Raw genomic sequence first — 23,411 nt, 5'->3', positions numbered from 1 at the left:
GTGAGGGGTGCACAGTAGTGTCACTGGGGTGTGTGTGACTCTGTGTGTTGCACACGGTGTGTGGGGCGGTGGAGGCTGGGCCTCAACCCTCTCTAGGTGGGGCTGGAGTTGAGCCCCGCTGGCCCGGGGTATCTCTGGCTGTCAGTCCCGTGGTGGGTGGGGGGCGCCCCCACTGGCGGTGATTGAGCCCCAGCTCTCCCACCAGGCCTGCCAAAATACAGCGAGACACGGTGTAATTACCAGCACTTACCGCGGCCATTACCCCCCTCGCCGCTGCGCGTGACACACGACCCATCAGCTCGGCGTTTGCGCCATTAAGGGGCCTCATTAGCATCCCGGCTCAGAAGCAAAATTACCCTCACTGCTCATTTCAAGATGTCATCAATTTTAATTTAGGGCCCAAAGATAGTACAATGGGAAGGCCCTCCCCGGGCCGCCGCACACGGAGGGGTGGGGGAGGGGCGCGGGGCGCCACGGGGGCGGGGGCGGAGGGGACAGAGGCGGAGGGGACAGAGGCGGACGGGAAAGGTGGGGGAGGAGCAAGGCGGGAGGAAACGTCCCTCCCCCCCCCCAGAAAGGAAAAGGACCCCAGGCTAGATTTTCCACTGGCACCCCGGAGGGCACAAGGGGGGCCGGACCCTCCCCCACCACACCCCCAGGGCCATAGGAGGCAGCCACACGCGTGGAGTGAAATGCAAGGCTTGGCTCTTCCCTTCCGTCATTCCTGTGACTCCCACAACCACCTTGGGTGGTGTGGATTGCAATTCCCATTACAGATGGGCAACCGAGGCCGGAGGCCCCCACCACACAGCCAGCCAAGGGGGGCCCACCTGTAAATGCAGGACTCCCGGGCTTTGAGGCCCCCTGCCTTCAGGTACTCAGCACCCCTGGCCTGTGGAATAGCCTCCCAGTCAACAGCCCGAGTCTGTGGATGGGGCAGCCACCCAGCCTCCCCTGACACTGGTCCCAATGCCTCTCATCTGCAGCGGGTCTGTCCCCCCTTCATCAGGCCTTTGGACATTGGGTATCCCAGGCCTGGAATGTGCCTCCCCTGCCCTCCATGCTCCTCTCCTCCCCAGCCTCAGGACTCAGCTTACCATCACCTCTGCCCCTTTCCCCAAACCCACGCTGATGGAAAAACCTCTCCCGGGCCTTGTTCAGGTCCCTGCAGCACCAGAAATCTTGGCGAGTTCCTCCCGGGCCTTGTTGTGACTTGACATATCAGTATTGGTGGACAAAGCAGAGGCTGGGCACGTTCTACACCCTAAAGTCACCTCTTCCTCAGTGAGTGAAACCTCACTGGCAGCCCCGTAGGCCTCTGGCTGGTCTTTGGGGTTTTGGAAAGTCCGTTTGAGAGGGGTACGCGGGGGTTCCTCCTCAATTTCTCAGCATTTCGGGTCAGCTCTGCCATTTGTCCTAATTCACAATGGAGTTCAAAAAACTCCTGAAGCCCACGGGCCTTAGATTCTCCAAGTGTAAAGAAGGAAGCCATGTCCCTTATGATCTTCAGGCCACAGTGGTGTGAGGTTTGGTGACCTGGCAGCAGGAGGACAGTTAGGACTGGGGGTGCGCACAGGCTGAGGAGAAAGGGCGTGACAAATCACAGTGCCTGTCACCCCACCCGGGGCCTCCTGCCCCCCCACCCTACCCCGCACCCGCAGCAACCTGGCCACCGCCAGGGTGAAAAGAGAAGGCAGGGCCCCCAGCCCAGAGCCCTGAGATGGGGTCCCCACCGGCAGCAAGCGCCGCTCCCCGGCCTCGTAGAAGACAGATCGCTCCCTTAATCACTCTGGAAAAGAACCCCAAGCCGATATAATATTATAATTAATTAATTCACTAAAAAGGTATTAAATTTCTCTCCCCCCTGTGGATATTATCTGAATTCATTGACCTTTAGAAAAATCACCCTCTAATTGTAACCAGGTCCAAAAGCATTTGCAGCCCGTCCCTTTTACATTAATAATATCTTCCTGGACTCGGCTCTGGCTGCTTAAATATTGTATAAATTCCACTGCCCCCTCGGAAAAGGGAGCGCAAAGAAAAAGGATGAGGCTGGAGGAGACGGAGAGGGGGATGGGGGCTGGAACCCCGTGAGCTGGGGGTCAGCCTGGGTGGTGGGGACAGGAGGGGCATCAAAGGGGCTCTCTCCAGCTGCCTTAGCTGACCAGGCAGGTTACTTGCAGGGGTGAGGGGAGGGGAACAGGCTTTGAGGTGGGGCAGGGAGACCAGTTGGGGAGGGAGAAGGGGTGTTGAACTTGGGGGTAGTTGTTAGGAGGCTGTGTGTGTATGTGGAGAGGAGATCCATAGCATGTATCAGCCTCATCCAAGTTAATGGCCCCAAATAATAAAGCAACAATCTCTGATTTAAAAGAATCTGTGTGTGTGTAGAATTCCAAGCAGGACATTCTGAGCGTCTGCTCTTTTTTCCCAGGCTGCCAGCCAGCTGGCACGGCACACGCAGAAATCCAGAGCTGCCTAACATAGACGAGGAGCGAGCAGCGGGTGTGGACAGACAGGCAGACACAGGACCCGGAGCTGAGGACAGGAGGGTCCTTCTTCCCATCTTTGGGAAGTGTGCCAGCTCCAGCATTGGGACCCCAGGGAACCCAAGGGAGCTACAGCTGCTTGCCCTTTCCTACCTAGCTTGGACCCCCTCCCCAGACCCCACATCACACTTCAGTTTGTTCTCAAGGTGTGTGTGTGTATGGGGGGGGGGTGTCACTTCCTCCATGAGAGGAAGGGAAAAGGGCCTACCAGGTCACCCGGCCTTCACAGCCCATTTTCCCCGTCTGCCTTTTTAAAATAAATGTCCCCTCTGTGGACCCCACACCTGGAAAGGTGTAGTTGGCTGCAAAGAGCAAGGATGGGGAGTGCATTCCCCTTATTTAATCGGGGACATTCAAAACCACCAGCTAAAACTGACTGCCTGGTTCCATTCCAGTGGCAGGTGAAGGCTGCACAGGCCGGTCTCAGATACACTTCTGGTGGCTTGTTGAGATGACCTGGGCAACTCTTAAGGAAGCTAGTAGGCAGACAGGACCCCTGGGCACAGTGTAAGCCACCCAAGCAGACAGCCTGGAATGTTCAATTCAGATGAAACTCCTCCACCCCCAGCAGTCCCTGGCAGGCAGAGGCCTGGCCTGGCTCAGAGCGCCCTCTTGTGGAAAGAACCCCACCCACACCCTGGATCCTGTCCAACACCAGACCCACCTCTCCAGGATGCAGATGGTGGCCAAGGTGCAGGAGCCCAGGGACCAGAAGGCCAGCAGGTAGATGGGGAAGGGGGTTACGATGGTTTTGAGGGGCTCTGTGAAGAAGCAGGGGGATAGGTTTCCACTCCACTGAAAGAATCCCTAGGGGGAAGGGGAAGACCACGTAGGGCAGGGAGACATTTCTTAATCACCGGAAGGACCAGCCCTGAGAATTCCTAGATCTCAGCCCTCCAATGCCAAGGAAGCCGAGCCTGTGTCTTCAGGTGTACCCCAGCTGGAACCCAGGGTTCGCCCTGTGGGTTCAGAGTGGGGTTCCCAGGACACAGGCTAGATTCAGGCCACTGGGTGGGACCAGGAACTGGAAGGAGGTGCCAGTGCCCAGGCTGGCACAGATTCTGCAAGGTCATCCACAGCTCCATCTGACCTTGAGATTAATCCTGCAACCTCCGCCAGCTCAGCCACCCTAGCGCCCAGGCCGCCTGGCCTCTTTTCCCCCCTTTCCCCTCGCATGTTAATTGCTCCAGCGCTGATTTGATCTCCCATTCCACACACAGGAAATTGCCCTCTTAGCCATTTTTATCGTGGAATTTTTTTTTTATAATTAGGTGTCTTCGGCCAGTTTGGCCTCTGCCTGCAGAGACTGTGTAAAGTGGGAAGGAGCTGGGTGAAGCCCGCTCTTCTCTCCTCCCAAGATACCTTGGACCCCTCACTGTCCCCAGCCCATTTCTTCATCCTGGGCGGGATCTCAACCTCCTGGAATCTCCGAGCAAGGTCTTAGGGAACCACTGCAGGGTGGGAGGGCTGGGGCCCAGAGAGAGGAGAGGATTTGCAGAAGCCTGGTCTCCAGGAAGCGCCAGGGCAGAGTGGGAGCAGAACCGTATACTTGACTCACACCCAGTGTGCTATGCGCCTGTCCCCTCTCAAAATAACTCACGAGGGTTCCTTTCCCTAAACCCATAGAAGGACACAGCCCTACAGTTTCTAGAAGCCTGTCCTGCAAGAGAAACTAAACAAAGAGAAGAGGGGCCAGCCTTGTTGTCTCCAGAGTGTCCTGTTAGGGGTCTCAAGCTGGGTCTCTGGTCATCAGGGAGGGGGAGAAGCTGGAGAGGGCCTCACGAGGCCAGGGGCGGGCAGTCCAGGGCTGAGGTGCCCCAGGGAAGCAGCTGAGGATGGTACACTTCTCTGCAGGGCAGTCACCACAACTGTGGCTCCTGGATCTCAGGCCACAGCTGGAGGTGTGGGACCCGTGTGGCTGCAGCGCCACCTCGTGGCCTTAAGGAGGCACAGCGCCCCCATCAGCACTAAAACGCAGTAAGTTAGCTTGCTTCTCCAGGTTCCCCTGGGGCAGGGCGGAGGCGCTGGGAGAATCCAGGCGGCTTCCTCCCCTCTGTACCCATTTCTGACTCCCTCTGTTGTTAGCCTAGGCCGCACCAAAGAGATGGGACAAGCAGGTACAAAGCACAGTGTTTACTAAAGGCACACAGTGGGAGGTCCAGAGGGGAGCTGCTCTTCCAGCAGGGACCCCGCGCTCCACCCTGAACCCAGCCCCCTCTTCTGGCCACCCCACCGTCATACCACCCTGGGGGGAGTTGTTAGCACCAAAGGGGGGTGGGTGCCCCTCCTGTGGGGGGAGTACCAGGCTGGGGGATGGGCTTGTTGCCATTCAAGTCCCAGAAAGGCAGGCCTGGGCACCCTGGCCAGTTCCTTCCACAGAGGAGTTTCCTGAACCCCTGCTCCAGGGTGTCCTCCATCGGAGGGGGGCACTCAGCCTCAGAAGGTAGGACCTCCCCTGCCAGGCGCTCTTCTTGCCTCTAGTCCACCCTGTCCCCTCCGTTCCCCCTCATGATCTCACCCCCGGAGCCCATTCCCTTCCAGCCCCATCAAGAGGGCTGCCTCTGGCCTGGGCACTGAGACAGGCGGGAGCTTCTCCCAACCCCACAGGCTGCCAGGCTGGCACTAAGTCCAAACGGGGCCAACAGGGAGGAGTGAGGCAGGGCAGGTGGCTACTTCACACACAAGTGCAGTCTGAAGGGTGGGAGGGAGGAACCCCCCAGCCCCCAGGCCTGCCCCTTTTCCCTGGCACAGGGGCAGCCGGCGTCACAGCACATCGCCCTCCTCCATGCTGAAGCTGCTCCGGCGGCTGCTGGCCTTGGAGGCCTCAGGGGACATGGTGGAGAAGAGGGGGTCAGAGGCCAGCGGTAGCAGGGAGTCGTCCAGGAGCATGAGGTCCAAATCCTTCTTGGACAGGTTGGGGAATGGGGAGCCATGCTCTGGCCCCAGGGGGTCGGAGTAGCCTGCAGGGCCCTCGTCACTCCCACCCCCAAAGCCCAGGCTGTGGCTGAAGTCCAGGTGATGGAATGGGGACGGTGGCTGGGCAGGAGGGGGCAGCGGGGCCTGGGGGGGCAGAGCTGGCAGCGCCTCGGGGTCGGGGACTTCTGCCCCCAGCATCAGAGCCTCCCCTGGGCCCTCCTCGCTGGGCAGCTCCTGCTTCACCACCTGCTGGGCCAGCTCAGCCATGTTCACGCCTGATGGAGAGGTGGTGGGGAGGCCGTGGACTCGGGCCTGCATCTCCAGCTCCTGCAGGGTGGGGAAGCAGACAGAAGGCTGGGGCGCACACCCATGGCACCCACTGCCAGACCTCCCCCGACCCTGCACCTCCACCCCGGGACATCTCAGCTGGAGGAAAGCAGAGTGTGGCTCTAGAGTCTAGACCAGTGTTTTTGCAAACTACAAGTCGTAACTCATTAGTGGGTTGTGAAACCACTGTGGTGAGTCTTGACCAGCTCCTTTCCATTTTTTAAACTGAAATAGACTTGTCTAAACTAGACAGGAATAGAAATTATCAGAATGCATTGCATCTATTAAGGATGAGTTTTCTTTCATGAAACATCAATTTTTCACTCTGAGCATGTCTGTGTGTGCTGGATTTTAACGTAGATTGTGTTACCCACCGTGAGAAATAGAAGCTGCTGCCAGATCATTCCTTGTACATACAGAGGACCAGTCTCAGGTCCAAAGGGGACAAGAGAACCTCAATAGAGTCAGGACAGGACTGGAACTCGGGGTCCCAGCAGCTGGGTTCTCTGTCCAGCCGTGTTCCCTAGTTCCCCTGTGGTGATTCCTAGTACTTCCACCAAATGCTACCACCCCTCTGCCTTCCAGGCATTTGGTGGGTCTGCACTTTCCTGTCCCCTCAGGTTAGGTGTGGAGTGTACTTGAATTACCAAGCACATGTGAACAGAATGGACATGTGGCACCTTAAGAAGGACACACAGCTCTAACAGCCCACTCTAGATGCGCCTGACCACCAACCTGAGCCCCAGAATGAGGGTCTCACAGAGCAGAGCCTGCAGTTGGCATTTGCTGCTTCACCATACTGGGGTCTGTTTGTTAACGCAGCAGAACAACCTGACTCCTCAGGCACATCATTCCTCTGTCTCCAATTTTAGGAGTGTGAACCTTGCCCAGGGTCAAGGGTCAGAGCTGCCCAAGACGTCCACTTTCAGGGCCAGACCTGGATGCGGAGCCAGAGCTGCTTGTTGGTCATCTCCAGGCGCCGAGAGTGGTTCTCCAGTTCCCTGGACTTCTGCAGGTCCTTCTGCATCCTCCGGATGTAGTCGACGGAGGCCTTGAGGATGGTGCCCTTGTTCCAGCGCACGTCCCTGCAGCCGTGGGTCGAGCAGAGTCAAGGTGCTTGTCCAGAGGGGTGGCCACATGCTTGCCCTTGAGCTGGTTTCAGACCCTGTCAGACCCAATCTGGACCATCAACGCCATACCTGGCCACTGGCGGAAGGCTGGTCTCAGGCTGCACAAGAAGGGCCCTCCCAGCCACAGTGTTGCCATAGCTCACTTCGTTAATCCCACAGGAACCAAGTAATCTGGAGCAGATCTTCCAAGCCTACCCTTGGCCCTCACTGTTTCCAATCTCCACCACCTTTCTCCTTTCCCCCAGTTAAATGCCCTCAAGAAACTTCTGCAACTCGACACCTCCTCCAGGAAGCCTCCCTCCTTCCCAGCCTCACTTCCCAACAGGGGTGTGTCTGTCTTGAACTTTCCTGACTTGGGAGAGGGAGGAACCTTCTTAGACAGGAGCGCGTAGGAAGGGGTCTCTCCTCACCAGCCCCCTAGCAACCTGCTGGGCATGGGGGCAGATGATACTGGTAGGCTGCCACTCAGCTCCAGACCCCTCCCTCCCTCCCTCCCTCCAGAAATCTGCTCACAGGTCGTTGGCCTTGGGGATCAGCATTCCCAGCTCCTTGATGCGGTCATTAATGTTGAACCTCCGTCTCCGTTCAACTACAGGAGCAGATTTGCAGAGGAAGCCATTAGAAGGATGGATGGGGAACCTACCAGGGCGGAGCGCCCCAGGAGCAACCTGCGGCTTAGGTTTAGCCTTCTAGGAAGTAAGGGGTGACCAACACCTCTACAGGTAGAGGGGGTCAGGGCACAGAGCAGACACAATTAAGGGGTGCTATGAGGAAGAGCCAGCCTTGGTTCGCAAGCTGCATGGGGGTGAACTTGCCCCACCCCCCCTCGGTGGCCTCAGGCTCCAGACCTAGAGAACAGGATCCCATCAACTGGGATTTCATGACTACCCTTTCCAGGAGGGTCTCCCACCCCTGCCTCCTAAAAAAGGAACTGGAAAGAAGGTAGTAAGGGCCACACCCACCATGGAGTCACTACAGTGGCGGGTGGAAAGCAGGAGAGGTGCATGGGCTAAGGAGGCTGGCCAGAGCGTGTGGGTCAGGGGCGGCTTTCCTCATGAAAGCACTGGACAGGGCAGACAGGACTTACTCAGGTTGTGATTGTCTTTCTTCTGCCGCTCCTTGGCCAGGGCTCGGCTCTCAGCATCTGGAGGCCAGAGGAGGAGAGTGTTGCTGGTAAGGAGGGGAAAAGGAGGGAGGGAGAGGGGGCGGGGGCTCAAGGAGGGAGGGCGGCAATACCTGTGAGCTCTCGCTTTTGGGTCAGGTCCGCAGGGCAGGAGCTGCTGGTGACACCCACCAGGGAGGCTGTGACCTGGGGGTCGCTGCTGTACACGTTCAGGTGGCTGCTGGAGAGGGGCAGCTGTGGGGGGAGGGCAGGAGAGAGGCTCAGGGAGCGGCCCCCTCTCTGTGGAGAGTCCTCTTCAGGGCACATAGTCCCAGGCACAGCTGTTCTCAGGGTCACCAGGGGCATCAGAATTCGCCTGGGCCCCTTCTCCAGCAACTCAAGCTGGATGTCTGGAGTCAGAGCTGAGCAGGGGCCCTTGAATGGCTGAGCAGTGATGGAATTAGGCGGGATCTATGGAAGCCCTAGGGAGGGGCCTAATGAATTCAGGAGTTTTTGGAGGGTTTCCTGGGGGGTGTGGTACTCAATTGAGTCCTGAGCACAGAGGTGAGGAAGGGAAGGTACTACGGGTAGGGGTGGCACGAGCCAATGAGCTAAGGATAGCAGTTGCCAAGAGCTCAAGGTCAAGGAGTTCGGTGTGATGGGCAGGGGCAGGCCATTCTGGAATGGGCACCCCTGGAAGGCTGAAGCAGGGGTCTGACAGGGCTCCCACCATAGGAGTACAGAGCAAAACCGCCAGCCCAGATTCCCTGCTGTGCACGCAGGACCTACTGAAGGGAACAGATGATTGCATCTCTCCTCAGCCTCCTCCCTCCTCAGCCCTACTGCTGGCTGCAGATTTAGACCCAACTGGTCCTGGCCAGCTCCTGCTAAGCCACTCAGCAATGTCACCTGGGCAGTAGGGACTGTGGACTGACTCCTTGACTCCCCACTGCAGGAATTAGGAACTCTTCCTCTGTGGTGAGGACTCTGGGTGATAAGAGGCTCAGGCCCAAGGTGCAGGGCCACCCAGTTAAGGTTTGGGATCTCAAACAAAGGGGATCGGCTCCCGCGGTGCCACCCACTCAGCTTAAACACTTGTCACTCTTGGGCAGAAGCTGCCCTGGATTTTTTTGTCTCATGTAATCTTCCCACAGTCCTGTGGGTGGATGGCCTCACACCCATTCTGTAGCGGACAAAATGGGCTCAGGATGGTTGAGGGGCTTCCTAACATCATAGCAGAGCCAGGCCTCTGGATTCCAAGCCCAGTTACTTCCCACGGGCCTCCTCAGCCCTGTCTGGGACATCCAAAATATGGCCACACTTCCAGATGCTGTGAGAGGGATAGGTTCTCTGGTTGCGGGGACAAGGCCAGCCTGAGTGAGGGATATGGGCCTTTGCTCTCTGGGGCCTGGGTTTGGTAGAGGAGTAGAGCCACAGATTCCAAAAGGAACTCATCAACTCCTACCTTCCTGTGGACACACCACTGCCCTCCCAGAAGGTCCTCCCTGCCTCCCTTCTTCCTCCCCAGGAAGCCTCCGGAAACCGCCCAGCCCCCTTGCTCCCCTCCGAAGCCCCATCATGCACCCAGGCTGAGGCACATCTTTCTTGATTCATAACTCTGCTTGCCCCTAGGCCTGGTCACATTATTTGAGGAAGTGACCCCCCCCCATCTCTACCCAGATGCCAGCTCTGTCTTGATGAGCCCTCTGCAGACTCAGGGTCTCCGTGAGTCCTGTGAGCCACCCTCCCCCGTTCATACAACCCACCCACCCAGCCCAGGAATACCGTGTTGGGCATCTGCATTTCAGGATTGATGTAGCCCAGCACATTGTCCAGACGCATAATGTTGTCAATGACGTCATCAAACTGGAAAAAAAAAGAAAAGTCAATCTGAAGAGGGTCCACCTGGAGAAGGGCAGATGGGACAGTGCTGACCAAGAAGGATCTTGGAGGCACCTCATCCACTCATCCACAAGAGGAGGAAACGGGCCCAGAGAAAGGATGAGCTGTCCAGGTCCCACAACCAACCCCAAGGCCAGGAAGGACTCTTTACTAGCCCCCTGCCAGCCCAGGGGATGTTTGTTTTTTTTTTTTTTTATACTGGGAATCCCATACCAAAAACCCAGCTGTGCCACTGAGTACATCCCTGGATATCATTATTTTAATTTTGAGTCAAGGTCTCCCCCTGCCTCAGGGACCCGAGTTGCTGGGATTTCAGGCACCATGCCCCGTGAGGTTCTTGATCTACCTCCACCTAGGGCTTCGCAGGGGTGCTGGGCTTTCCCGGCTGCGTCTTATGTTTTTCCATAGCTGAGTTTTCACAAGTAAGGATGGTGGTTGCCCTCAGACTGGAGCGCCCCGAGAGCAGAGCTGTGTTTCCCTCAGATGGGGACTCTCTGAGGAGACAGCGTGCCTCTGCCATTAGACCTGGATTCCCCAGAGCACAGCCTCCGGCAGCACCAGCTCTACCAGCACAGTGGCCACTGGCTGGCTGTCACTCACCTCCTTCTCAGGGTTGGAGCTGATGTGTAGCATGGCCATGGGGCTGTTGGGCGCACTGTTGCTGGCTGAGGTGGACAGCACATGTCCAGCCCGTACTCCGGGGGAGGCGGCTGGTGGGGGCTTCGGGGAGCCCTGGGCGGGGCTGATGTGGGCAGCGAACTTGTTCCCGTAGGTCTCTGACAGGTACTCCCGCACCTTCTGGTGCTGGGACTGCTGCAGGTGGTAGGAGGTGGGATTCTCCAGGTAGGACTGCACCTGGGAGAAGAAGAGGTGCCGGTTCCCATGGGGGTCGGGACCAGGGGCAGGGGGTAAGCGTGGCCAGAGCAGGGCCTACCTTTAGCACCTCCCCGGGCACAGGCGGCGGCGACTGGAAGTGGACGGGGGTGTTGATGGCTGGAGTGGGAGGCCCCCCCAGCTGTTGCTGCTGCTGCTGCTGTTGCATGTAATGCATGACGGCCTGCTGCTGCATGCGCTCCCGCTGCTCCTCCTGCTGCGCCTGCTCCCGCATGAGCTGCATGCGCAGCCCGATGCGCGATGCCATGGTGGCTGCTGGCACGGGCTCCCTGCAGATGAGGGGAGACAGGTCTATGACGCACTTGTCTTCCTCATGGCCCTGGGGCTCAGGGAGGGGCCAGTGCCAGGGCAAGTGAGACTGTTCCCATTGTACAGGAGGAGAAACTGAGTCCAGAGAGGGGAAGGAATTTGTCCAAGGCCACTGAGCAAGCTGGCCACCGAGCTGAGACATGACGCCAAGTTTCCCGGTTGCTAGATTGGAACTGAAGTTGCTCTCTTCTTCATCTGTTGCAGCTGATTGGCCCCCAACTTGGAGTCAACCTTGACTCCTCTTCCTCTGGTCTGTGTCCTGATCCCGTAAGATCTGGCCTCAGTCACTTCCTCCTCTGTCAACACCTCTGCTACTCTCCCCTGGGCCAGCCTGCGCCACGCCTTCCCTGAGTGGCTTCCTGATGTTGACTCCCTCTTTCCATCCTTCCCTACCGCGTTCTGCACACAACTCAGTAATTACACGGATCTGGTTAAAACTGAAGGCAGTTCCTTTCTGGCCCTCTGCTCCGCAATCTCCATGGCTCCTACTTTGTTCTGAGTAAAAGGCAAAGTCCTTACCCTGGCCTGAAAGGCTATCTATGATCTGCTGCCCCTGCATATTCCCCTTGGACGTCACCTCCCGCTGTTCTCTGCCTTGTTCCATCTGCTCTGGCCACACCTCCAGTTTCTGCAATCCTCAAACACCCCAGGCATGTTCCCACCTCAGGGCTTTTGCACTTGCTGCCCCCTCTGCCTGAAATGCTCTTTCCACAGATACCATAATGCTTCACTCCTTCACCTCCTCCAAGGCTCAAACTTCACCTAACAGTGATGTTCCCTGGACCATCCTATTAAAACTGCAAACTCCCTACCCCAGACCCCCCACGCTCCCCAAGGCCCTTCCCTCTAATTTTTTCTCCATATCAGTTATCGCCATCTTAAATACTATGCATTTTTGCTTACTTATTTCATTCATTGTCTGTCCCTTACTTACTAGGAATGTGAGCCGCCCCAAGGGCAGGCATTTGTCTGTTTTGTTTACTGCAGTACCTTCAGCCTCTAGCCTGGAGCCTGGGACTCAGATGCTAAGTCAATGAATATGATATTTGAACCAGGCACTGGGGACACAAATGTGGTCCCTGAACTCACAGAGAATATAAAACCCCCTGAGGAAAGGGCCACTTTAGGGCACCAGGTGCTGAAAGTCCCGGAAAATGCTTCCCTGCCCTTATGTACATCAGCCCTGATCTACTGTGGGGCAGATGTGACTGAGGCCCCCAAGCCTAGTCTGGAAGGCAGGAGGATGGGACAGAATGAATCCTGCAGCTGGGCGCACTCTGTCCCTAGCTCACCTGGTGACCCTAGGCGAGTGCCTTCCTCTCACTGAGCCCTCCGCTCCTTGTGCACAAAATGAAAAAGTTGGATGTAGAACACAGTGATCTCCTTTTTTCTTTTTCTTTTCTTTTTTAAAAACAGGGATTGAACCCAGGGGGTGCTTAACCACTGAGCCACATCCCAGGCTTTTTTTTTTTTTAATATTTTGTTTTAGTTGTAGTTGGGCACAATACCTTTATTTTATTTTGATGTGGTGCTGAGGAATGAACCCAGCACCCCTCACGTGCTGGGTGAGCGCTCTACTGCTGAGCCACAACCCCAGCCCCCACACGCTTTTTGTATTTTGTCTAGAGCCAGATTTCACCAAGTTGCTGAGACTGGCTTTGAACTCAAGATCCTCCTGCCTCAGCCTCCCAAGCCGCTGAGAGTGTGCGCCACCATGCCAGGTGGACCCAGTGATTTCTTTCATTTTTTAAAAATGAATTTGTGTGTGTGTGTGTTACTGGGATGCATCTCCAGCCCTTTTTATTTCGAGACAGGGTCTCACTCACATTGGCCTGAAACTTGTGAATCCTCCTACCTTAGCCTCCCAAGTACCTGGGATGACAGGTGTGAACCACCATGCCAGCTGGACCCAGTGATTTCTAAAGTGCCTCTCAGCTGCCATGGGCTGAGGCTCTCTGGGAGGTGCAAGGCCCTTGAGGGTACCCCAGACTCCAGGAGGGTACCAGGAGAGGCTGGAGGGTCTTTATCCTGGGGATTTTGCCAGAGGCAGAATGACCTTGAGGTTGAGCAAGGGCTTTCAAATAGGGCAGATGTGGGCTGGAGCCTCAGTTTCCTCATTTGTAAGCAGCTTCTAGTTGGGAAGATTGGGGAGAGTATTAAATAAAAACAATGTGTCAGTGCACGACACCTGGCAGGCTGAATGGGTGAGATACAGATCAGCACAAGACTGGCAGGGTGAGCTGGGCTCTGCAGACCAAAGGCCAGAGCTGCGTCCCAAGCTCCTAGGAATGAGCCTGACCTCGGGGAGAGGCAAAGGAAAGCAGCAACACAGACACGGTACCAAGTCAGCATCAGCAGAAAGTACTGGCAAATACCCAACGAAAATCACTGGATCATGGAAACGATAGTAATTGGGGTTCATATGAGCATTTATTATAGGTCAGGTCAGGTTCTGAACATTTGCTCCTCAAAGGTCCTATGAGATAGAGAAGGAGAGACAGAGGCACAGCCAGGGACTGGTCTTGCAGTTGGGACAGTGCTGGGACATAGTCCCAGGCACTTTGGCTATGGGTCCATGCTGGGGAGGGAGGTCTCCCTATAGGGTGGGGAGGGAGCTTGTCCCTAGTTACACAGCTGGTTGACCAGGGTCAGGCATGGAGCCCAAGCCACCTGACCGCCATCCAGAGCTCCTTCCACCACCCTCGAGGTCTGCACTATTCACCCTCGAGGTCTGAGAACGCAGTGTCCAGCCCCTCACCCTCCTTCCTTCTCTTCCCCTTAGACCATTAATCTATGAAAGGGCCGCCTCACCCAGGGGTCCTCCCAGAGGAGGGAGCAGAGTCCCCTTACCCCTCCCCATCCTGAGGCAGCCATGCAGCTGCAGCCTCCATCAGGGCTCGCCCCCCTTCCCTGTGCTCCTACAGAGGGGTGTCCCTGTCCTTGCACCCCCACTGCCCACTATGCACACTAGCCCTACAGACCTTCAGGCTCTGACCCCAGCCCAGCGGGCTCCCCGCAGCTGCACCCCGCACACCCACGCGCCCTGGGCTGCCCCTCCCCAGTACAATCTGACTTCAGTTGGCTCTGGGGGTGGAGGCACCGGGCCTGGCCGTGCCAGCCAGCTCTGGGGGTGCTGGGGGAGAACGAGATCCTTGTTTCCCTGACAAAGAGCCGGGTGCCTGGCCCTGCCCAGCTGGAGCGGACTTGCAGTGAGAACTCTGCTGGGCCCTGCTCAGTCTCTCCCTGGCTGGGTTGACCTCAGTTTCCCATCTGTAAAATGGACACATGAATCCCTGACCCCTTTCCTCCCCCATCTGCCAGGGATCTGTGTGACCCTCCTGGGGAAGGATGTGAGAGAAGGAAGAATAGTGAGGAGTCCTCATGCCAAAGGTTATGAGCAGCCCTGGACGAAGCTTTCCCCTGCTCCACCTGTCTCTTGGACAATGCTGTCACGCCCCTGGGAGCAGAGTTCCAGCTTCTTCCCTCTCTTGGTTCCCAGCTTGGGTCACTGTGGGTGTGGTCTGGTTGGGAAGGTACGGGATGCAGGCAGGGAACTTGCAGGGCTTCTGCGGCAGATGGGTGGTCCAGGGGATACCCCCCTCCCCGGCATGCTAATCCCTCCACCCCGCCTGTTTGTTCACTCTCCAAGCTTGGGGGCCATTCACCGCCTTCCCCAGCACCCAGCAGAGCCAGAAAGAGCTAGAGGAGGGACAGGGAAAGTCACTGTGCTCCTGAGCCCCTCCCTCCAGCGGGACCTCCAGGCCTAGCGAGGGTCCACATGCACATATTCAGGACACCAGGGCCTGGTGGATCTACCACACCCAGATCAGCCCCCACCCCAGGTGGCACTTCCTCCAGAGGGGAGAGGTTTGTCACCCCAGAGAATTCCTGCCCCGCCCTGTAGTGTGGCCACCCTTAAGACCCACCAGTTGCTTCCCACTGCTGCTCGCCCAGGACCTCTCAGCAACTCTACCTCAGCCCAGTTCCGAGTTCCAGCTTAGCCACAAGTGGCCCATGGACGGCCTGCACTGACCAGGTGACACTGGAAAATGGCTGAACCTCTCTGGGCCTTACCATCCTCATCGCTATACATGAAGCCAATGGTAACACCTGCCTCATAGGGCCGCTGTGAGGATTCAAGGAGGCATGGGGTGGGGAATGGCCCCGCAGGCCCTCAGGCATTCTTGGAGGGGGCGGGGTTCTGGTCTTCTGGGGTGGGGGTGCCAGAGCTGGTTTCATCCAGCCTGTGTGGGGGCTTCCCCATCAGCCATTTAAACCTCAGCACGAGCAACCTGATCAGAGTCTTAGTCCTAAGATAAGTGGGCAGGAAAGGGGTGGGGGAGATGGGGGAAAATCACTGGACCCCAGGAAGGAAAGGCAAGGAGAAAGAAGGCCCCAAAACAGGAATGTCACAGCCATCAGAAGAAGAGAGCAAAGTTGTAGCACTGAATGGAAAAAAACGAACTGCAGAATAAAATGGACAGCCTGAGCCCAGTTAGGCAGAAAACGGGTGTACGTGTAGAAAAGACTGGAAGGCTCTTCCTACTGGGAGCAACATGCTTACTGAATGCTTGCCACAGGCTGGAGCTGCCCCTGTGCTTTTCAAACATCAACTCATTTATTCCTCACAACAACCCAATGAGGACATTTCTACCACTGTCTCCATTTTTCAGGGACGAAATTGAAGCTCCCAGAGGTGAAGGGACCTGCCCAAAGTTCTCCAGCAGACCAACAGCAGAATGCAGAGGTTGGCCAAGGCAGCCTGGCTCGGGGCCCCATCCTTTCGTTCCTATTCTGGGCTCCCCAGCACCCTGAACTGTTGAGAGTGCTTGCCTCGGGGGAGGGCCACCCAAAGGGGTGGCAAATGGGAACAGGTTTATACAGTTTCTCTTTCCACGTAGAAAGCTCTTAACTTCCAATGTGAGCATGCGTGACTTGGGTGAGTCTTAATAAAGTAGGAAAGGAGACAGGAACAGCTTCTGGGGGTCTGCGTGGGGTCCGACCTGCTACCAATCATGTCTGAAGGTACATCTCAGAGAAGGGGTACCCCCAGCTCACTCTATCTGGCCCAAGCCCTACTCTGCTCAGTGCAACGGTTGTTCAGGCCAGCCAGGGAAGCCGGGGGAGGGAACTGGAGTAGCCATCAAAGGCAGGGATCAGGGCTGGCAACCCCGTGCCAGCTGGGGTGGCAAGGCCAGGACACAGGGCCCCGCTGGGTTTCCACTGCAGCCCCAGACGTGAACCTCAGGGTTCAGAGGGGCACAGTCTTCATGCAGTGCCTCTCAAACTGCTTTTTAGCTGAGTCACATCCCCTTGTTCGCTTGTGGGGCCTGAACTACTGGGGGATTTTTCTGTTTTCCACGTGATCTTTTAAAAATTGGAGCGGGAAGCTGAAGCCCATACGCCCCCCCCCCCCACCCAGAGAATCCACTCTTACTTCTATGCCTGCCAGAAAAGCACCCATGTGTTCACCAAAGGACATCTGCAGCACCGTGGATGGGAGCCCAAACTAGAATCCACCCAAAGAGTCATTAAAGAAAAAGGAATAAAGAAGAGTGGCACAGGGACACAGCAGAATGCAGCTCAGCAATGAGAGCGAACCACTGTTGTCACACACAACACCGAAGGCTCTCACAGACACCGTGTCGCAACAGAAGCCAGACACAAAAATGCACACAGCACGATTGGTGCGTGTAAGGTTCAAAAACAGCCCAAATGCATCTACTGTGTTAGAAGTCAGGATCCTCAGTTGGCCTTGGGGGAGTGCCTGGGAGGGAGGACCAGGTGGGCTTGGTGGGTGGGGGGACTCGGAATGTTTTGTAATTGGTGGCAGGTGTTTGTGATCTTTGGCCAGCAGCTCAGTTGCAGTTTGTTTCATTTTTAAAAGTCACATAAGAGTGAAGGCAGACCTTACAGAGTTTAAGAGTGAAGCAAATTACTTTCTACCACACACAAATGTGTCCACGACTTTACAATGCCTTTGGTACCAGGCACCTCCAACAGATGGCTAGTATGTACCTCACTGGCAATTTGTATGTATTTGCTAGCCTGAGAGAGGCTAGCAAATGCACAAAAGGCTTTTATGCATACAGATGCACTTCACATTATATATAGAAAAAAATTTTAAATCCCCATGTCCAGCAATAGGTAGTAAAATAAGTTACAGTGGGTCCCTCCTGATGGTTGTTATGCTTACAAATAAACACCATGGGGATATATCAAGTGACAAAAAGTAGCATGCAAAATTTTATAAAAAGTCTGCTCATCACTGTAAAAATGAGAAGAACCTCTTGGGAGAAAATATACAAAATTATTTCTGACTTCCTTGGATGATGCAATTAGGAGGAGTGTTTGTGTGTGTTTTAATCTTTTGGAAGAGTGAACACGTGTGTCGTTTTTTTGCAAGCAGCTTATGCTAATGAAGTTCTCATTATGTGCCAGGTTCTGATTGAAGCACCATATTTAATTTTGACATTCCTTTGCAAATATGAGTTTCATTATTGTCCCCAGTTCACAGATGAGGAAACACAAGTGCAAGAGGCTGTTGCTCCAGGCAACTGCAGAAGCTGGTCCTGCAGTCTGGCTCCCCGCCCTAACCCTGAGCTACAAGTTTGGCTTCCCTCCTGCGTCCTGCGCTTGGGCTGAAGGTTGCATGTTTTGTTTTAGGGATTCCCTCTGAAGAAGTCCCCAGCCACCAGAAGTTTTCAGTGGCTGGTCTCTTCTATCTAGCCCCAGGGCCAGAGGGTGTCCAGGATGATAGAACTATCTGGAACCCTCAACCACAGGAGAAAAAACTACCCTTCCTCAAAGGGTAGAGATAATTTCCTGTATTCCCAGAAAAGCATGTCTGACGGATGAAACAACAAAGCGTGTGATCCCAGCGGCGGGGATGCCTGTTAGGTTCTGTGCCTTTGTGGTCGGAAGAAGTTTCCTTCTCATTGAGTCTGTTCCAAATTCCCCACTGTGCAGGAGCTGCAGTCAGTTCCAGGGGAATTCACTGACCACCAAGGGAGGCCTCCTAAATAGTCCCCAGGTGGAAAGGACCCCGTGACCTCCTGAAGGCTCTCAGCCTTGGGAAGGAGAGAGGGGGGGAAGATTCCAGGTTCAGGGTTGGTTCTGTTTTTTTCTGAGCTCCCTCTGGCACAGGAGGTGGTAAGAAGGCCTGGTGAACTGCAGGAAACAGAATAAGAATGTCTATATAATCCCCATGCCTTAGGCAAGGCCATTCCAAGTCCCAGAGGCAGTCATGGGTCCCCATGGGGTCTGGGGGGCATTGGCTTGGCCCCAGTCCAAACAGAGCTGGGGTGGGGAGGTCTCTTATGACTCCCAGGGGCCCCCAGTCCTGCCCATAAGATTCCATGGGAAGGGCAGAGGACTTGGGATCAAAACATTTGGGTTCACATACAGGCCTTGTGGTGAACTCAATGTCTGGCATGGCTTCCATCTCCCCATTGGTCCACAGAGCTTGTCAGCTGGGTCCTCCTCTCTCATAGTACCCTGCATGGGGATCCTGGCTGTGGGACCCTCTGCAAGGGTGAAAGTGTGGGCAGAGAAACTTGTCTTCGGTATCATTGCTGTTCACTGTCACTCTACCCAGGCCCACTGGGAATGTCCGTGTACAAGTCCCTGCTTTCTGCCCCTTTTAAGTTCCTTTCGGAATGGACCCCATCCATCTGCCCAGGTAGCCACACAGCCGTCTGAGGGCCCCAGGCAGCTGCAGCATGATCTCTACCTCTCTTTACTGGACAGGGGCAGAAAGGCCTCGCCCAAAGCCATGGGTGTTTATAGACCGTGCAGCAGTGGACCTGAGAAAACGTGAAGAACTATATTCATCTCTCTGGATTCTAAAGGCATATTGAGTAGGCAGGCTACCTAGCACAGTGCCTAGCACATTGGAGACACTGAATAATACAAGTTATTATGTTATCTGGCCCAGTGGCTCCCTAGAGGTTATGAAGGGTGGCCATGGGGCCCTCTGGCTACTTCCAATATTGAAAAACAGCAACCTGACTTCCCCGGGTTAAGTGTGCACTGTTTGATTTGGAAGGTTCTTGTACAGGAAGCAGAAATGAGGTCAGTGGTACATGCTTTCAACATTTTTAATTCATTGTTTTTGGTCTTTTTCTGTTTTGCTGAGGTACACATGATCCCAGCAAAATGCACAGATTCGAGGAGTGTGTTGGCGGCCTTTTAAGAGGTGTGTACCCCTGTGCGACCACCTAGTGGAGCCAGACAGCAGCCCCAGCACCCCAGAAGGCTGCCCCCAGGACCCCACCCAGTGGGCAGTTGTAGTCCGACCTCCAGCACGGTGGCTGAGTGTCACTGATCTCCAACAGCATGTAGAGGCTGGGATGGGCTTCTGTATCTTTCATGCAAAAGAATCACTCTGCCAAGTAGAAACACTTGGCACTGGTTGATCCAACTCCTATTTGTAATGAATAAAGATCAGAAAATAGTGAGTTACATGAGGAAGCCAAGGCTCCAGAAGGAGGCCTGCAAGTCACACTCCAGTGCAGCAGAGCAACCCTGGGACCCAGACACACTCTGCTGGGATGCAGGAGCTGCAGGCTGGGGCAGGTGCAGTCTGAGGCTTGTTTTTAAACCTCTTAGCCCCCAGCAGGACTGGGGAGGAGGGAAAGGAAGGGGAGGGGAGGAAGGGCAGCAGCTTAGTGGCCTCCAGTTCCCACAGCCCAGGCCTGTCAACCCCAAGTCCCAGCTCACATCCCACAGGAAAGGGTGGGAGCTGGCGCCTCGGCCTGACCAGCCTGTCTGCCTGGGGCAAGGTGGGACCACTGTGCAGCTCACGGGGCAGCTTCAAAGGCCTTTCCAGACCAGAAAGGCGCCCATCCTATACCACAGGGACAGTGCATGAGGCCTACCCCACAAGGACTGTCACGAGTGGCAGACCAGGGAGGTGAGGGTGGGGGGACATGTAGGTGGAAGGTGAAGCGGATGGAAAGGTCCTGGGGTGCTCCACCCATGTGACATGACATGCCTGGATCCAGCCAAGACACCCTGCATGCCCTTTGTCTCTGCCTCTTGCTGGTCCGTTGTCTCCCTGTCTCTCTTTCTCCTTCTCACACACACAGGTTGCTGAATCCCTCACCACGTCGTGCAGTCTAACGTTCCCCTTAGCAGGCAGCCCCCTTTTCCCATGTTGGAGTGGGGCCAGGAGACTGGAACCCCCCTTTCCTTGCCCCCTGTACCCTACTCCTGTAGTGTCCACTCCAGTGTCCTGCCCGTGTCTACTCTGCTTTGTTCTCTAGTTGTTTACTGGCCACTTATTAAGCTCCCCAGGTACCAGGAAGCTTCCAGAAAAATTACCTCTCTTCTTTGGAACATCCACCCCTCTCCCCCATTAGGGCAGACACAGGACCATTGGCCATGCTCGACCAATAGCCCAGCAAACGCTCACTCATCCCAGGTCACCAGTTCAGCAAGTACTCCCTGTGTCCCTACCAGGCCCATGTTAGACCTCACGCAATCCCACAAACACCTCAAATGGGAGAGGGGAAACTGAGACTCAGAAAGGTTCAATGTCATGTTTAAGGTCACACCTCAAAAACAGTGAAGTGGGGATTTGAGCCCAGGTCTCTCGTGGATGTGTGACCACCACTGGCTCTAGCAGAGAGGAAGCCAGGGAGCACAGGAAAGACCCCCACGCAGATAGGTTACTGTCTCCTGCACTCCAAGCCCTGCCCTACTCCCATGTCATGCCACCCTCAGTGAACCCTTCAGAAGGTCCGCAGAGAAGCCCGAGCACCCCTCAGACCTTCCTGATGCCCCAGGACGTGGGACATCCCCAGCTGCAGACACTCTTTTCTGTTAAGTTGCCCATCCATGCACAGGAGCCCTGGAACCATATATCTGAATTTCATGGAGGCAGTTATCGTGGGCCGTGAGAGGGTTTGGAGGGGTTCTATCAAGGTGGGACAGAAATCTGATGACCTGGATCAGAGACCTGGCACTGGACCCCACTGTGCAGTGAGCGTGGAGGGAGAGGGTCCAGCCCACAGATGGCTCCTTAGACAGGAAAGGGGAAGGGGAAGGTCACAGAGGCTGCAGCTGTGGGTACCCCTCCCCCACTAAGCCTGCCCCCTTCCCCAGCAAGCAAAGGGCACTACATTTCCATGGATGATAGGTAGGTTAGCCCCTGTGGTCCCTGAGGCCCCAGTAGAACAGAGTTCCAATCTGGCTTTGCCTCTTCCCAGAGATGTGACCAGGGCAGGTGCTTGAACTCCCAGAGCCTCAGTTTCCCCCTCTGTACAACAGACGGCAGCCAACCCACCTTTCTCCGAGTAGGAGGGGAGGTAAAAGGAGTGGAAGCTCTGATACACCTGGCCTGGAGGGGGTGGTCTGCCGGTGTTAGCTCCCTGCCTGGTGGCCCCTGTCCTCCCGGCTGGAGTTCTGATGGCAGGGGCCTTATTGCTCAAAGCTTGATCTGCAGGGCATCGCAGCCCCCGGCGCTGGTTGGAATGCAGTCTCCCAGCCCCAGCCCAAGCGGACAGAGTCAGAAGACAAATCACCCAGGAGACTTATGGGCACCATCAAGAAACTACTTATTGTCTGCTGCGGACTTGGTTTCAAGCATGAAATTGGGTGACATGTGGAGGAGACAGCAGGGAAGTGGTGGCCCCAGAAGGAGAGAGATACAGGACGGACGGGGTACTCTGAACCTCACAGTGAACTTGAGCAAAGAGCCCTGCCTCTTGGGCCCCAGAAGAGCTAAGTGGAGACCATAGTGCAAGGCTCCAGGCTGGCTCTGTGCTCGGTGGCCTCACTAGGCACTGGGCTGTGGCCTGCCAGGTGGAGGAAGCAGTTGATGTCTATGGGGAACAGTCCACTGGAAAAGCCACCCGACCGCCGTGTGAGACACACCCATTCACACACCGCCTCTTGCACATAGAGATGCTCCCAGTCACATGCACACCTTCCTAGGGCTTGCCTCCCAAAGAACAGCTCCCACGGAGGGCTGACAACCTCAAGGACAGTGTGTGTCTGGGCACACAGGAGGCTCGAGGATGGTGAAGTCCCCGTGGCAGGCCTAGAGCCCACTGTTTCCTCCATCCTGCTCTGCCCTTCCCTCCCACCTGCCTACACCCCAACTCCATCCAAGCAATGAGAAGTCCAAGGCCCACTCACATGAGGTTGGCAAGGATCTGAATTTTAATTGGTCACCTGCCTGATGACCCTCCTTCCCAGTACACAAACATACACCGTACCATATCGCTGTGGTACAAACGGCCATGTGGTGCTCTGACTCTAGGGTCCCCTGCGACATGGCCACACACAGCAGAGGCTGCACCCAACTCTCAAGAACACTCACACAGAACAATGGCAAAGCCCACCTTGTCCCCAACCACACAACTGCAAGAGAGGCAGGGACCCTTGTCCACTCTGCCTAGGAACAAGTGACAGCTCTTATCTCCAGCTCAGAAACACACACCCACAGGCCTCTGTCACTGCTGTAGGTTGTACTGTCAGGGCCCCCAGGTTCACATGGGTGCCAAAGAAACCCTAAAATGTGAGGCCAGAATCCCAGGCAGGTCTAGGGTGCCCAAGAGCGAGCTACTAACCAGGGGATCGACTGGGGCTGTTGGAGGGCGTATGATTTCACAGGTTCTGGAAAGGCCCTTGGGCCCCAAAATATCTCCCCTGAGGGTCCGGAAATCCCTCCTAACCCTCTGAGGTTTGCTGCCGGGAGCCCCTGAAGCTCTCATAGCTCACACCCTGGGAGAAGCAGCTGACAGCTGGCCGGAGGGTGGCCCAAGATGGGCAGGGGTAGGAGTGGTGCCAGTCAAAGGCCAGTGCTCAGAGGCAGGATGTCATCTGCCAGGGCTGCCCTGCCTGCCAGCTCTTGCCAGGAGGGGGCACCCTGCCCCCCAAAACTTGCCCAGGGCTGCTCCCCGAGAAGCCAGCACCCCCTGGCCAAGGAGGAGGGTCTGACGAGGGGATATTTCATCACCCTCTCCACATACATGCCAGGGAAAGAGTCCCATCCCAACTGTCCCCTAAGGAAGGCGAATGCAGAGATCAGAGGGGGTGGGAGCACTGAGAAAGGGGAGGCGGAGGGACAGGAGGGGAATTAACCAGGTTCCAAAATAGCACAGTTGGTTCTGCCTCACTTCACCCGGCACGGTGTCTGGCAGCTTCTGCTTTCGATGTGACTCATGCCTGGTGGGGGCAGGTCCGGGCGGCCAGCGCAGGCCGAGGCACCGGATGACCACAGGCAGTAACGCAGAACTGCCTGCCACGGAGCTGCTCTCCCCCACTGGGCGCCCCTGC

The 23,411-nt window shown here is 56.0% G+C and overlaps 1 protein-coding gene across 1 annotated transcript in view; it reads right to left on the bottom strand.

Moving 5' to 3' along the window:
• Positions 1-4,664: 4,664 nt before the first annotated feature.
• Positions 4,665-23,411, bottom strand: part of Tfeb (transcription factor EB) — a 45,169-nt gene continuing 26,422 nt past the window's right edge. Inside the window, exons 2-9 of the mRNA XM_046450658.2 lie at positions 10,858-11,086; positions 10,524-10,778; positions 9,807-9,887; positions 8,156-8,276; positions 8,007-8,063; positions 7,433-7,508; positions 6,727-6,874; positions 4,665-5,789 (exon numbers count right to left, since the gene is read on the bottom strand). Of these exons, the coding sequence (XP_046306614.1) occupies positions 5,310-5,789; positions 6,727-6,874; positions 7,433-7,508; positions 8,007-8,063; positions 8,156-8,276; positions 9,807-9,887; positions 10,524-10,778; positions 10,858-11,064 (1,425 nt within the window). The 5' untranslated portion in view covers positions 11,065-11,086 and the 3' untranslated portion in view covers positions 4,665-5,309. The remainder of the gene's footprint in view (positions 5,790-6,726; positions 6,875-7,432; positions 7,509-8,006; positions 8,064-8,155; positions 8,277-9,806; positions 9,888-10,523; positions 10,779-10,857; positions 11,087-23,411) is intronic.

This window comes from Marmota monax, unplaced genomic scaffold (assembly GCF_021218885.2).
Source record: "Marmota monax isolate L192 unplaced genomic scaffold, Marmota_monax_Labrador192_F-V1.1 WCK01_AAM20220418_F8-fsc00127, whole genome shotgun sequence".
Taxonomy (NCBI): domain Eukaryota; kingdom Metazoa; phylum Chordata; class Mammalia; order Rodentia; family Sciuridae; genus Marmota; species Marmota monax.
Note: the sequence above shows the minus strand (reverse complement) of the source record. Positions and strands in the feature narration are given on the sequence as shown.